General features: G+C 40.3%; 2 protein-coding genes across 4 annotated transcripts in view; one reads left to right on the top strand and one right to left on the bottom strand.

Moving 5' to 3' along the window:
* WDR19 (WD repeat domain 19) overlaps positions 1-13,051 on the top strand; it is a 98,841-nt gene extending 85,790 nt beyond the window's left edge. For all 3 annotated transcript variants that reach the window (XM_059163331.1, XM_059163338.1, XM_059163345.1), the window contains 5 exons: positions 161-311; positions 1,217-1,340; positions 2,132-2,208; positions 2,510-2,634; positions 12,749-13,051. In XM_059163331.1, coding sequence (XP_059019314.1) covers positions 161-311; positions 1,217-1,340; positions 2,132-2,208; positions 2,510-2,621 — 464 coding nt within the window. In that variant the 3' untranslated portion in view covers positions 2,622-2,634; positions 12,749-13,051. The remainder of the gene's footprint in view (positions 1-160; positions 312-1,216; positions 1,341-2,131; positions 2,209-2,509; positions 2,635-12,748) is intronic.
* Positions 13,052-13,925: 874 nt separating this feature from the next.
* The window catches only part of RFC1 (replication factor C subunit 1), a 77,814-nt gene continuing 75,539 nt past the window's right edge, over positions 13,926-16,200 (bottom strand). Inside the window, exon 25 of the mRNA XM_059163357.1 lies at positions 13,926-15,682. Coding sequence (XP_059019340.1) covers positions 15,599-15,682 — 84 coding nt within the window. The 3' untranslated portion in view covers positions 13,926-15,598. The remainder of the gene's footprint in view (positions 15,683-16,200) is intronic.

The raw sequence follows: 16,200 nt of genomic DNA, 5'->3' as shown, positions 1-16,200 counted from the left end.
AGATATTCTGATGCGCCCCCTTGCCTCATGAAACAGGTCCTACCTGGTTCTTTGCCAGGAAGAGCAAACTGAAGAGGTGCGATTGTGTTGTCCTCCTGAATGGGGACAGAGTCGGGACAGCAGAAGCACTGAGCTTCCTACCCTCCTGTGTGTATTGCAGACATTGTGCCTATCCTGACGTCCACAGTGATTGAGTGTCACCGAGCAGGCCTGAAGAACTCTGCTTTCAGCTTCGCGGCCATGCTGATGCGGCCCGAGTACCGCAACAAGATCGACGCCAAATACAAGAAGAAGATCGAGGCCATGGTCAGGTAGGCAGGGACAGCTACTTCCGCGGTCTCACCGCATCTCACAGATGCAGTTTTCAGACTCTGGCTGCTCAGGTGCGGCTCAGGGAGCAAATGGACTGGGGTGGCCATTAGGACTGTATTGAGCTACCAGCAGCAGAAAACCCAACAATGGCTCGAAAAACTCAGGATTTACTTGACTCTTAAACAAAGTGTCATGGTTCAGGCCTGCTGTGTCCTGGTGGCAGCAAGGAGAGAACCCTGAGTCTTCCAGCTTTGTATCAGGAGCACAAAAGTGTCCTCCTCGTGAAGAGTTGGGGGGCAGTGCGGGGGGGGATTGTTAGAGCACATTCATCCCGACTGTCCAGGGCCACTGCGGCCTGGGCCCTAGCTCGGAAGAGATGCTAGTCATTCTCTCCCCACGTGAGACTCCTCTCCAGCTGGGGGGTCGAATATGGTAACTGCTAGCCATGTGTGGCTATTTAAATTTAAATAAAATTAAATCAAATTTAAAACTCAGTTTCTCACACTATCCGGATTTCAAGTGCTCGGAAGTTTCACGTGGCTCCCGGGTGCCACACTGGAGAGCGCGGGAACACTGCCAGGGCCACGGGCACTTCTGCGGCACAGCCCTGGATAGCCTTGACCACTTCAGTCCACGAAGGGGAGAGACGGGGGGAAGAAGTGGGCTTACCCCATCAGTGGCATCCGTGGCACAGGAAGAGGGGAGAGAGCACGAGCCACCCATGTTCTGTGCTATTTACTATGCTGCAAACTCCAGCCCCCACATGTGGCCTGGATGACGCGACACTTTAACCCCTCAATTACTCTCCCTCCACCCTGAGCGGGAGTGCAGGCTGATGGGAATTTCTCCAGCCGCAGACCCCGACTGTGCAGAAGTAGGCATGTTACGTGATCCTCTCTCACAGGAGACCCGATACCTCCGAGACAGAAGAGCCCACAACCCCGTGTCCATTCTGTGAATTTCTTCTCCCCGAGTGTGAACTGCTCTGTCCTGGATGTAAAAATAACATCCCGTATTGCATTGCAACAGTAAGTTTGTAATACGTATGACTTTATATATATGTATTTATAGTCCATTTGAATACTTGATGTGTAAAAAGCACACTTGGCAATCAGATGGTCCCTGGGCTTAAATCCTTCTGCCACTCTACTGGCTCTGTGATCCTCTGCAATTTGCTTTACCTTGCTAGGTCCAACCGTAACAGCGCCTGCCTATAGAGAGAAACCGCAGGCTGATAACAGGATGTATGTGAAGCCTCAGTGCTCTACCTGGCATACTGAATAAGTGGTGGCTTTTATTATTCGTTTTAATATTAAGACCTTGTAGAAAAACTTTTGAAGATTTTTTTGAGAAAGTATATATGCACATGTGGGGAAGCGGGGGAAGGAGCAGAGGAAGAGGGACAGCTGACTCCACGGTGAGCACAAGCCCGACACAGGGTTCCCAGGGCTCAGTCCCCGACACTGAGATCATGAGCTGAGCCAAAATCGAGTTGGACGCTCAACTGACTGAGCCACCTGGGTGCCCGCTGTTAGAAGATTTTAAATACCAGATTATTTGTTAATCACTAGACTAACATAAAATTTATTTTAAAGGGACATAAATTTAGGTAATGATATCACAAAACTGAAGACCATTCTTTATACATGAATTGATAAACGAAATCTGGCTTCTGTCTGTTTGCCCCTATCTCTTTTTAGTCAATTGCTCACCAAATTTAGAGGTCTGGCTTTTAATTTTAATATACTTATTATAATAATTGAATAATGGCAGGAAATTTTTAAATGATGAATTTTACTCTTAAGTGTACTGTTTCCAGGGCCGACACATGTTGAAGGATGACTGGACTGTGTGTCCACATTGTGACTTCCCTGCTCTGTACTCGGAATTTAAGATGTAAGTGTGCATCATTTCACTCAGTCACTCAGATTTACCCCAAAATAGGCCTTTCATTCAACCACTCTTTTATTCTGAGGTCTCCTTATTCATATTCCTAAAGATCTCTAAAGGCCCAAAGCTTCTGTGACCTTTGAGGACATTATCCTTAAAGGGGATCTTGCATGAGACTGAATATTCCTGGTTCTTAAATTGTGTGATGAATATATACCAAGGAAGTGTAGACAGGATTGCTTTTCACATTAGAATAACCTAAAGCTAAAGGAATGTTGATCTCCTCTGCCGTTCCCTCCCCGAACAGCATGTTAAACACAGAAAACACATGTCCTATGTGTTCTGAAAGATTAAACTTTGCTCAACTAAAAAAAATCTCCGACTGTACCCAGTTCCTGCGGACAGAGGTGGAGCAGTGAGCGGCCCGTGCAGGTGAGTCCCAGACCATCTGCTCCCTTTCCCAGGGCGCGAGGATCCGGAGTAGGCAGGATTTATAGTTTGTATTGGCTCCTTTTTGTGTATTGTATAACTTGTCCGATTTGAAGAATCTGACAACAAACCAGTTGATGTCCTTTAAAAATGCTGGTCACACTGTCTCCATGGTGACAAAGGCTTTTTGGCTGTGCAGCATCATAGATTCCAACTGTAATGTATTTTATCAAATCCTAAGGGCTTCTTTTTAATCAGTCCATTAAAACTAGAGCCAGCTAGTAACAGTGGAGTCTTTTAAAGTTCAGAATATATCATAAAACTTTTGGCATCCACAGATTGGAAAAATCCCTTTTTCTTTCCAAGTCTCATTTGTGCCACGTAGAAGGGCCCACACCCCTTCCCTTTGCATTCCATCGGCAGGAATTCACTCAGAGCCACACACACTGCAGAGGGAGGCAGGGAGGTGTCCTGGATCCCTGGGAAGCCAAAAGCCCTGCCCAAACCTGGGAGACTCTTCAAAGAGAAGCAGGGAGCTGAGTCCCGGCCACGGCATCTCCCCTAACCTGGTTAAAGGCAACTCTCGGTTTGCTCTCCATCGGCATCGTCTCAGTCAGGAGCAGCTCCGCTCAAGCCGCTGGTCTGGGTGGAAACCCGGTCATTATCTGTGACTCATCTCATCCTCAGCCCTGTCACCCAGTCCATGGGCAAGTCCTCTCAGTCTACCTGCAGTGTTACCAGGTTCCTTCATAAACCCTCCAGGGGCTTTTTCTCGCACATGCAGAAACAAGGAGCATCCGCCGCCCTGTCTGCTCCCTGTGCTGCAGCCCTGCTAGGTTTTTTTGCTGTTCCTCGTGTGCTCCTGCTTTCCACAGCGCCCGCAAGCGCTTACATTCCCATCAGCAGCATATGAAGCCTCAGTTCCCCACAGCCTCAACATCTTTTTGTTTATAATCATTCTAGTAGGTGTGAAGTGGTAGCTCATTGTGGTTTTGATTTCCATTTTCCTAGTGACTAAGGATACAGAGCATCTTTTATTGTTGGTGCTTGTTGGCCACTTGGGTATCTTCTTTGGAGAACAGTCTATTCAAGTCCTTTGCCCATTTTTTTTAACTGGGTAATTTGTCTTTTTATAGTTGAGTTGTAAGAATTCTTAAGAGACCCTAGATACCAGTATTTTATCAGATACATGATTTGCAAATTTCTTCTCTCATTCTGTGGAAGAAGTTTTTACTTTCTTGATAGTATCCTTTGACGTAAGCATTTTTATTTTGATGAAATCCAGTTTTTTTTTCCCCTCTGGTTTCCCACCCCCCCCCCCTTTGTTCACATTTGGACTCTTAGCTAAGAGTTTTATAGTTGTTGCTCTTCATTTACATCTTTGATCCATTTAATTTTTGTGTATGGTGTGTGGTCTGGGATCCAACATTCTTTTGCCAGGTACATGTTCCAGTGCCTTTTGCTGAAAGACTGTTTTTCCCCATTGTTACTGGGTTGTCTTTCTGTTAATTGAGTTGTAAAACTTCTCTTATTTGTATTTTGTAGATAGAGGTCTGAAGATATATTTTACAAATATTTTCTGTCTGTGGCTTCCTAATTCTTTTCCTTAATGGTATCTTTTGGTGAGATTTTGTTGAATTATAATTTATACAATTTTAAGTTTTATGGTTATTGTATCCTGTCTAAAAAAGTATTTGCCTACTAACAAGGCCCAAGCATATTCTAGTATATTTTCTTCTAGAAGCTCTAGGTCTGTGATCCATTTTGAAATTATCTTTGTTTACACTGTGAGATGAGGACCGAGATCCCCCCTGCCCCAAGTGGATAGCCAGTCTTCCAGCACCATTTATTGAAAATTCTTTTCTTTCTTCATTGAATTGCTTGGGTGCTTTTTGTTGAAAATCAATGAGGTTTTTAAATGTTGATCTATTTCTGGACCCTCTTTTCTTTTCCATTAATGTATTTGTCCCCTATTTCAATACTACACTGTCTTGGTTACTCTAATACATCTTTTTTTTTTTTATATATAAAGATTTTATTTATTTATTTGACAGGTAGAGATCACAAGTAGACAGAGAGGCAGGCAGAGAGGATGAAGCAGGCTCCCTGCCAAGCAGAGAGCCCGATGTGGGGCTGGATCCCAGGACTCTGGGATCATGACCTGAGCTGAAGGCAGGGGCTTTAACCCACTGAGCCACCCAGGCGCCCCTATCTTTCTAATACATCTTATAGTCAGGTACTGTGGATCCTCCAATGTTGTCATTTTTTACCAAGATTGTTTCAACTACTCTTAATGTTTTCCATCTCCCTATAAAATTTCAGAATAAGCTTGTCAAGTTCTATTTTTAAAGCTTGCTCAAATTATGATTGGGATTTGCTTCGTTTTCTTATGGCTGTATAACATATCATCTCAAATTTAGCATCTTAAAACAATATACATTAATTAAGTCCATTTTTTTATTGATAAATACTTGACATCAGTTGTTTAAGGTGTATAAAAAATGGTTATGTATCGGGAAATGATTATTACAGTAAGTTAACATCCATTACCACACAGAGAACTTTGAGAACTTTAAATCTTTCTCTCTCTCTCTCTCAAATAAATAAATAAAATCTTAAAAAAAAAAAAAAAAAAGTGGAGGGACGCCTGGGTGGCTCAGTTGGTTAAGCAGCTACCTTCGGCTCAGGTCATGATCCCAGCGTCCTGGGATCGAGTCCCACATCGGGCTCCTTGCTTGGCAGGGAGCCTGCTTCTCCCTCTGCCTCCGCCTGCCATTCTGTCTGCCTATGCTCACTCTCTCTCCCTCTCTCTCTCTGATAAATAAATAAAATAAAATCTTAAAAAAAAAAAAAAAAGACTGATGTCAAGGAGCTTATTACCGTCTATATTTTCTCCCCACCCCCCATTTTCTTCTAGGAGTTTTATGTTTTCAGGTTTTCTGTTCAAATTTTTAATCCATTTTGAGTTGATTTTTGTGTGTGGTGTGAGCTAGTGGCCCAGTTTCCTCCACACCACTTATTAAAAAACCACTTATTAAAAAGACTGCAGTCTTTTTATTAAGTGGTGTGGGGAAAACTGGGCCACTAGCATGCATATATATGTATTTTTTCCCCCCCTTGGCTCCTTTGTCACAAATAAATTGACCATATATACATAGGTTTATTTCTGAGCTCTCTATTCTGGTCCATTTGATCTTCACATCTGCTGTCTACTGTGTGACTATTTTTATGCCAATACCATACTGTTTTGATTACTATAGCTGTGTAATATAGTTTCAGGAAATGTACCTCCAGTTCTGTTCTTTCTCAGCATTGCTTTAGCTACTCAGGATCTTTTGTGGTTCCATACAAATATTAAGATTGTTTATTCTATTTCTGTGAAAATCATTGGAAATTGATAGAAACTGCATTGAGTCTGTAGGTTATTTTGGGTAGTATGGACACTTTAACAGCTTTAATTCTTCTAAGCTGTGAGCATAGAATATCTATGTATTTTTCTTTTATTTCTTTCACCAGTGTCTTCTGGTTTTCACCACACAGGTCTTTCACCTCCTTGGTTAAATTTACACATAAGTATTTCATTCTTTTTTATGCAGTTTTTAAGTGGAATTGTTTTCTTAATCTCTGATAGCTCATTATTAGTGTATAGAAATGCAACAGATTTTTGTATATTTTGTATCCTGAAAAAACTTCACTGAATTCACTTATGAGACTTTAACAGTTTTTTAGTGGTCTCTGGGGTTTTCTACATATACCATGTCATCTGCAATTAGTGATACTTTAACTTCTTCCGTTCCAATTTGGATGCCTTTTCTTTCTTTTTCTTGCCTAACTACTCTGGCCAGGACTCCAAGTACTATGTTTAATTAAAAGTGGTAAGAGTAGGCATCCTTATCTTCATTCTGATCTTAGAGGAAAAGCTTTTAAGCTTTTAACCATTGAGGAGGATGATAGCTGTGGGCTTGTCTTATATGGCCTTTATTACGTTGAGGTATGTTTCCTCTACACCCACTTTGGTGAAGTTTTGTTGTTGTTGTTGTTGTTATTAATCATTAAGTGGATGTTGAATACTGTTAAAATGCTTTTTCTGTATCTACTGAGTGATCATGTAATTTTTATTCTTCATTTTCTTAATGTGGTATATCACACTGATTGGTGTGTGAATGTTAGACTATCCTTGCATCCCTGGAATAAAATCCAGTTGGTCATGGTCTATGATCCCTTTAATGTATTGTTGAATCTGGTTTGCTAATAGATTGCTTGGGATTTTTGCATCTATATTCATCAGGGATATTGGCCTAGAACTTTATTGTGATATCCTTTGTCTGGTTTTGGTAGCTAATGCTAGCACATAAAATGAGTTTGGAAGTGTTCCCTCCTCTTCTGTTTTTTTGGAAGAGTTTGAGAAGGACTGGTATGAATCCTTTAAATGTTGGTAAAATTCACCAGAAAAGCCATCTGGTCTTAGACTTTTGTTTGCTGGGAGGTTTTTTCCATTATAGATTCAATTTCCTTGCTAGTAACTAGTCTGCTCAGTTTTCTGTTTCTTCATGATTCAGTCTTATAAGGTTGTATGTTTCTAGGCATATTCCATTTCTTTTCTAAGTTGTTTCATTTGTCACTGTGTAGTAGTTCATAGTAGTCTCTTTTTTTAATTTAAAAATTTTTTTATTTTTTATAAACATGATATTTTTATCCCCAGGGGTACAGGTCTGTGAATTGCCAGGTTTACACACTTCACAGCACTCACCATAGCACATATCCTCCCCAATGTCCATAACCCCACCCCCCTTCTCCCAACCTCCCTCCCCCTAGCAACCCTGTTTGTTTTGTGAGCTTAAGAGTCACTTATGGTTTGTCTCCCTCCCAATCCCATCTTCTTTCATTTATTCTTCTCCTACCCCCTTAACCCCCCATATGGCATCTCCACTTCCTCATATCAGGGAGATCATATGATAGTTGTCTTTCTCTGATTGACTTATTTCGCTAAGCATGATACCCTCTAGTTCCATCCACGTCTTCACAAATGGCAAGATTTCATTTCTTTTGATGGCTGCATAGTATTCCATTGTGTATATGTACCACATCTTCTTTATCCATTCATCTGTTGATGGACATCTAGGTTCTTTCCATAGTTTGGCTATTATAGACATTGCTGCTATACACATTTGGGTGCACATGCCCCTTCGGATCACTACGTTTGTGTCTTGAGGGTAAATACCCAGTAGTGCAATTGCTGGGTCATAGGGTAGTTCTATTTTCAACATTTTGAGGAACCTCCACGCTGTTTTTCAGAGTGCTTACACCAGCTTGCATTCCCACCAACACTGTAGGAGGGTTCCCCTTTCTCCGCATCCTCGCCAGCATCTGTCATTTCCTGAATTGTTATTTTTAGCCATTCTGACTGGTGTGAGGTGATACCTCATTGTGGTTTTGATTTGTATTTCCCTGATGCAGAGTGATATGGAGCACTTTTCATAGTAGTCTTTTATGATCTTTTTTATTTGTGTTATCCAATATACTATCTCTTCTTTCATTTGTTTGAGTCCTTCTTTTCTCTTGGTGAGTCTAGCTAAAGGTTTATCTATTTTCCTTAACCAGCTCTTAGTTTTATTGTTCTTTTTAGTCTCTTTCCTTTATTTCTGCTTTGTTATTTTCTTTCTTTCTATTAACTTTAGGCTTAGCTTGTTCTTCTCTTTCTAGTTCCTTGAGGTATAAAGTTAAGTATGTTTAATTTGAGATCTTTCTTGTTTCTTGATGTAGGCATTAATTGCTAGGAGTTTCTCTCTCAGAACTGCTTTTGTTACCTCCCTTAAGTTTTGGTATATTGTCTTCCCATTTTCATTTGTCTCAAGATATTTTTTCTTTTGATTTCTTCTCTGACTCACTGGTTGTTCCATATCATGTTGTTGAATCTCCACATATTTTTTTAATTTTCCAGTTTTCTTCTTATAAATAACTTCTAGTTCCATACGATTGTGGATAGAAAAGATGCTCAGTCTTCTTGAATTTATTGACTTATTTTCATAGCCTAACTTGTGATCTGTCCTGGTGAATGTTTCATGTGTGCTTAACTCTGTATATTCTGCTTTTGGATGAAATGCACTGTAAATGTCTGTTAAGTGTGGTGTTTCCTTATACTGATTTCCTATCTGGATGCTTTGTCCATTCTCTGTCCCCTACTCTTACAATATTGCTAGTTCTCCCTTTAGACCTTAATTTTTGCTTTGTATTTTTAGATGCTTCTATGTTGGATGCATACTTACAAATGTTGTATCTACTTTTGTGTTGATCTATCATTGTATAATGACCTTCTTTGTCTCTTATTATAGTCTTTAAAATCCTTTTTGTCTGATATAAGTAAAGTTATTCCAGATTTCTTTTGATTTCAATTAGCCTGAAATATTTTCCATTCCTTCACTTTCAGCCTGTTTCCTTAAAACTAAGTCTCTTCTCAGCAGCAGGATAGATGGATATTGCTTTTTAATCCATTTAGCCATTCTTGATCAGAGGATTTTAGCGAGTTTGCATATAAAGTAATTATCAACAGATACAGACTTACAAAATAGCCCAGAAAACAATAAAAATGGGAGTAAGTCCATTGTCCTTTCCTTCTTCTCTTGCTCTTTTTATTATTTAAATGACTTTCCATAGTGGTATGCTTAGATTCCTTTTATCCTTTGTGTATCTACTGTAGATTTTTGTTTTGTGGATACCATGAGGATTACATTAAACCTATTTTAAGTTGATAACAAATTCTGAGGCTCTACATTTTTATCCCCCATTCTATTTTTGATGTCAGTTTGTATGTCTGCATCTTGAGTGTCCATTAAATTATTGTCATGATGGTTATTTTTAATACTTTTGTGATTAACCCACCACCATTATAAGATTATTCTGAACTAACAAATTAACCTTTAAACATTCAGATTTATAACTTTCATATGTCTCCCTCTATTAACCAGCACTTCCAGCTTAAACCACCTTTAACATTTCCTGTAAGGCTGGTCTGTGATGAACTCCTTTAGCTCTTCTTTGTCTGGAAAACTCTCTTTCAGTTCCAAAGGACAATACTGCCTGGTAGAATATTCTTGTTTCACATTTCTTTCACAGCAGTTTGAATAGGTCATGCCACTGTCTTCTAGTCTCCAAAGGTTTCTACTGAAAAAGTTGTTGATGATCTTACAGGGGTTCCCTTGTATGTAACAAGTGGCTTCTCTCCTTTAGCTTTTAGCAATTTAATTATAACGTGTCTTGGTGTGGGTCTCTGGATTCATCTTGTTTGGAACTCTGGGTTTCCTGGATCTGGTTATCTGTTTCCTTCCCCAAGTTTTCAGACTTTCTCCTCTCTTTTGGGACCCTCATATTGGGAATATTGGTTAATGTTATCCCATAAATCCTTTAAACGATAATCACTTTTTTCATGCATTTATCTTTTTGCTGTGCTGATGAGTTCCATGGGCCTGTGTTCAGATTCATTGATCCTTTCTGTTCATTTAGCCTGCTATTGAACCTTTTTATTGTATTAACCAGTTCAGTAGTTGTATTTGAGTCTGTGATTTGTTTAGTACTTTCTTCACTTTGTTCATGAATTGTTTTTATGACCATTATTGTAAACTTTTTATCATGTAAATCACTTATCTCCATTTTATTAAGGTCTTTTTCTGAGGTTTTACCAGTTTTTTGGTTTGGAACATATTCTTCTATTTCCTCATTTTCATTGACTCTGTGTTGGTTTCTAAGCATTAGCTAAAACAGCCACCTCTCCAGCCTAACCATTCAACACTGCCCTGGTTCTTCTTTCTTTGTTGCTCCCAGTAGTTGAGGAGTATGCCAAGACGTGTCAGTATCCTGAAGGGGGAAATCTGTCAGCACCTAGATGCAGACTGATTGAAAGCTGAACCTTCAGACCACAGTTAAGCAAATAAGCCTCTTTCATAAAGACTGGGCATTTCTGTCTGCTGCTTCTGCATTAAGCACTGAAAGCCTAGCTGGTTAAGAATGGTTTGTTTGTGACAATCTAGTTAGGACTTGCAAATGTAAAGCTCTGCTGGCCACCAGAGCTAGGTGATTATCGTGTATCCCTTGACAAGCTTGTGCACAAGCTCCTTTTTGAGAGATATTGGCCATCTGGCACAAGGCAGAGAAAGAACACGAAGATGGTGCTTGCTAGCCTCCACAGTCTCAGCAGAGTGTTGTAGTTGGCCCCTCAGTATATGTTAAATTAGGAGCCTGCCTCTCAGGCCAAAGCTTTTAAGACAATAGGCCTTTTTCACAGACAGGGTGCGTTCCACTCTGCTGCCTCTGATCTGGGCCCTGGGGGATTAGCCACGGTGGGTCCATGTGATCTCATTTTGAACTGTTTTTTAGTTTGCCATATCCTTTTAGTTCTTGTGGATTCAAGGCCTGTTGCCTTTTAAAGCTAGAGATTTTGGAGGCCCATCTCTCGGGTGGAAGTCTTAAAAGTCAGGCACCAAATGTGGGGTCCAAACCCTTTACTCCTCAGGGAGAAGCTAGGAGCTATTGAATTCCCTCCTGGTTGTGTCATCATGCTGGGGTGGGGTTTACAGCAAGATTTCCTCACCCTCTCCGACCCATTTTGCTGTGAATTTTTTTCTTGTTCACCTGATGTGCAGGAGTTACTTAGCTAGTTTTTAGGATCTTGTTCCATATGCAGCTGTAGATGCACTGTGTCCATGGGAAGAGGTAGTTCAGGATCTTCCTGCATTGCCATCTTGAACCAGAACCTATCTCACAATTTCTGTGGATCAGTAATACAGGCATGGCTTAGCAGTCTTCTGTTCAGGATCTCACAAGGCTGCAGTTCGTTGGACCTGCAGTCCAATGTGAGACTCTTGTCCAGTGTGTTTATTGGCGGAATTCCATTCTTACCATCAGAGTACTGAAGCCCTTGAATCCTAGATGCTGCCCTCAGTTTTCTAACTGGCATTTCTAATGGCATTCCTTTCAACATGGAACTGTGCTTCCAGTCCAGCATAAAAGTCTCTTCTAAGCTTGTGAAGTTCAAGGGTTTACATGGAGTTTATATGCAGATTTGGGGGGCAGTACCCTTTTCAGGGTATTATCCCTATCACTTCAGTAGTTCCACCAGGCCCAAATTCTATTCTCTCTGAGCTAGAAGACTATGACTTCTCTGTCCTCATGGACTTACCCTCAGGTCAAACACACAGGAAGATGAATCTTACCCAGTGGACTTCTCTTCCTTCAAGAATTGACACCTTTCCAATTTCTGCCAGCTTTTGGTTGCTCTTCCAATACCTTTGAATAGTTGTATTTTGTCCCGAGTTTGTAACTATTATCTGCAGGAGGATAATCTACGATTCTGCCAAAGGAGAATCTTGTTGATGTTTTTAATAATCCTACATAGACTCTCTCCAAACACTATCCCTGCACTAAAGTAGAGGCTTAATCCCACAGTTCCTATATACTTGCAGATGTGCTCCAGTAAGTTATGATTATGCACCATCTTTTGAAAAAGTTACTATAAATGTCTTCTTGAACAATGAATAGTGGTTGAGGCTACTGTTCACTGACTCCTTTTATCTTATGTTATTTTTAAGATTTTATTTATTTATTTATTTATTTATTGACAGAGAGAGACACAGTGAGAGTGGGAACACAAGCGGGGGGGACCGAGGGGGGAGGAGACAGGCTTCCTGCTGAGCAGGAAGCCCGATGCGGGGCTCAATCCCAGGACCCTGAGATCATGACCCGAGCTGAAGGCAGAGGCTTAACAATTGAGCCACCCAGGTGCCCCTCACTGACTCCCTTTAGACAAGGAACCATTAATGACCATTTAGTTTCAGGAAAATCTTCACAGAGTGCTGAGTGCTTACCCTGCATTTTCCCATTTTTCCCAGTAAAGAAACTATTATCATCACCCTCACTTTATAATAGTTCAACAGTTTGCCTGTACCCTTTGAGTCAAAGCCAAGATTTAAACTCAATACTGATTACAGACCGGAGGTTTCTAATTTGAATAGTCATTGCTCCACATTCCAGAAATGAGCAAAAATTTTTGTAGCACAGCTTGGCTTTATTAGTGCATGCCAGTCATTTGAAACACTTCTAAAGATGTGGGGTTTGTCTTTTCTAGATACAATGTTCCTGAAAAGATACCACTTTTCCACAGGAGGCAAAGTTTCTACCCTGGTGGTTTCTGGATACAGAAAAAAGAAAGACTCTTCAGGTCACAGACATTGTACAGTTGCCATTGTAGAATGGCAAAACAGTGACATGTAACCTTGCTGTTGATTATACTTCATCGAGTTCTTCTTCAAGTTACATATTATATGCTCTGCACTGTTAATAGTAGCCTATGGTGGAACTGTAAATATTCAACTTTTTGATAACTTTTATATTTTGAAGTGTCTCCTTTAAAATAAAATCATTCATTAGATATTTGTAATGTTTTTCCTGGATTTAAAGGGAGATAGCATTGTGAAGTTCGGGCAGCACAGACATTAACACTTAAAAGTCTGAAATGAAAAGTTTAGTAGAATCAGTCTTAGAATAAAAACACCAATTTAAAAGAATGAAACTATAAACCGTAAGCTTTTATATCTGTGTTAATTCCTTTCACAAAATTAAATCATCTGACTGCCCGTGAAGACGTACATTTTTCAAAATCTTCCCCATATCACACACACCTCATATTTTTCCTGCATCAGTATATGCTTCCCTATCATCCAAAGCCAATGTCTCCAAAGTGTGGGCAGCTGGCAGTTAGTCCGAGAGCCTAACTTTGAATGTTTCATATGAGAGGATCTTACCGTATAGCCACCAGCATCCTTAGTATTACAAGTGTACCTGCCGGCCTATGGTATTAGGTACTAATACCTAATCATGTCTTCCTGCATCCAATCATCCACATACATGATGCCTCCAACTTTATGATCTGATCTTCTTCCGGCAAAGCCTGGCTAGGGAATAAGTGATACAAGTCACTGTCATTAAACCCACCTATCATCCTCTTATTTTCCTATTATCACTGGAAAGATGTTGTAAAGTTAAAGGAATAAGAGCCAAAGGCACTGTGGGATTTGTGTGAGTAAAGCACACCATAGTTGGGAGAGTTATCGGCTTAAAACATTCACTGATAAGCATAATTACACTAGAACATACTTAGGAAGATACAACAATACTGCTCCTTGTTAATAACTTCAAGAGGCCAATAATGTTGCTGCAGTAATGGACCGCAAACACTTAACAGGATGGAGGAGAAAGCACAGTAGTTTGTTACAGCTTCCGAAAAGGCCAAGACACAACAGATCTGAAAAGAAGTATGCCGTTTTATTCTGCAAAGCCACGTGGCGTCACAAAGCTCCAGCAGATCCATGTTGTCCTATTTTAAAGAGCAGGTTTATAATCTCTAATTCTAAAATTTATTTATCTCATACACTGATTATGCCAATCATAGAGCATTTAGAATTAATAACAAAATCATAATTTACAAGTAAATTCATACTCCTTGTTCTGGCTACAAGGAGCTTACACCCCCTTTCTTGGAGAGTAAAAAACAAGTAGGCAGCATGACTTTCGTATCAGAAAGCAATAGAAACAGGAGAATGTGTGAAAGCAAGCCCTGCTCACCCCACTGGTGAAGTGAGTTAGTCATCAATCGAGGAGCTCTTCGCTGAAGCAGACATTTCCAGCTGGGCTTTCACAGAGAGGGGCAAGGCCAAAGGCAACGTTTAATTCCCATAATGAAGTCGGGCTACAGGAAAGACATTTTTCACATTTGTAAATACACTTTAAATGTCTCAAGAACTTTATGTCTCACCTCCCAAGTAAGACTGTCAATTACTCAAAGGGAGGAAATGGTATCCTAATTTTACATGCCTTTTAGCACATACCTCTGAGCATTTACTGACAAAATTCCAAAAGAGCTAGACAACTAAACTCCAGGCTACTTCCACGGCCTCAGAGCCACTCTGCAAGTACAGTTACAGGGACCATCCAAAATTCCAGTACGATCTGTACAATCGCTCACAGGGCAGAACCAGACCTCCCAGAGGAAAAGTAACGAAAGCCAGCATCCATTTTGTCCCAAGGCAGAGTGAGACTGAGATCCTGACCCGGCCTACACCCTACTGGCTTAAACCTGATGAGCTGAGACTCTGGAAGGCTGAAAATGTGGCTTACAGTCCCCCATCCCCTCCAGTGATGCCACAGGGGCCTCTCCATGACCTGCTGTTCGTGACAGAGATCCCGCCAGCATTCACAGACTTACTTAGGTTAGGAATGAGAGTTCTGACTGTCCAACTGCCGAAGTTCTGCTTCACACAGCTGGTTAGTGAGGAACAGAGTTCGCTTTTTACCCAATCATTTGCAAACTAATAAGGAATGTAATATACCAACATATTATTTTACTGTACAAGATGACATTTTAAGAATTTGCACATATGTCGCGTGGAACATTTTTATTCCTAATTTATATTTTGTATGATATTTGACAATATACAAAGAATACCAGCTCTAGGTGGTGACAGTTTTGTATTATGATTTATTTACAAAATTTCACCACAGCATAGTAACTACCTTTTTAAAAAAAATTGGCATTGGTCCTATAAAGGCCATTAGGATAAATTCTTAAGCCTACAAAAATCGCCTTAGTACCAATGTTCCCAGGCATATTATTGTTACCTAAAATCTGACTCCAAAGCCCACATGCAGATTCTGATTATACACAATTTGAAGCACAATCTAATTAGATTGACAGGGGACAGTGGAGGACCCAAGCAGTCCTATCAACCTCTATAAGAGGTGTATGTTAGCCTACTGGTTACATCCCTCTAGCTGTACCACCATTTATTTATAATGGGACCACGGAGTTGCCCCATTATGCTAAAATATGATTCCTTTGGAAAAAACAAGGCATTATCTAGACAAGCTAGACTGGTCAACGGGGCAAGTAAAAAGTGGCTGTCAGTAGTGGAAAACAGTTTCATTTCTTTGAACTTTTTCCTTTTCCTTTTCTGGACTCCTTATCTTTTTCTGATTTTGAAGGCTTTGAAGATTTTGTCTTTTTCTGTTGGGAGAGAAGAATGCACAAAATAGTTAATAGCTGTATTTGAGGCAGTGAAGTAAGTCAATTTCTACAATAAAGCAAATCTTTACCTGCAACTTAATAAAAAGAAAGGTTGCAAGCATCCTTCAACTACCACTACACCTGATGAGCTTGCTTTGAAGCAACAACTGGGCTAGTTGGGGCCTTTGACTACTGAAAAGCTGTTTAGAATCTACAACTAAGATATGTTCCCCAGGCACACAGTGTCTTGGATTTAGGAGATAGGTACATTTAGGGAAGACAAAATAAGCAGGACATAATTTACTAATAAGGTAATGTTTTAAAGAGGAATTTCCCGTCAGTTTGAGAAGAGGAGAGAGGGAGACAATCTTATGTCTATGGAAGACTAAAGAGCTATACTGGAGAAGGCCGCTTTTCCTTCCCCTGCATATACAAAACAGAAATGAAGGACAGAATGACACATACTAAGGACAGAAAAGAACAGAGACTAGATTCCTTTGCCTTAGCCAGTGGTTAAC

This window comes from Mustela lutreola, chromosome 1 (assembly GCF_030435805.1).
Source record: "Mustela lutreola isolate mMusLut2 chromosome 1, mMusLut2.pri, whole genome shotgun sequence".
In the NCBI taxonomy this organism is placed as follows: Eukaryota; Metazoa; Chordata; class Mammalia; order Carnivora; family Mustelidae; genus Mustela; species Mustela lutreola.
Note: the sequence above shows the minus strand (reverse complement) of the source record. Positions and strands in the feature narration are given on the sequence as shown.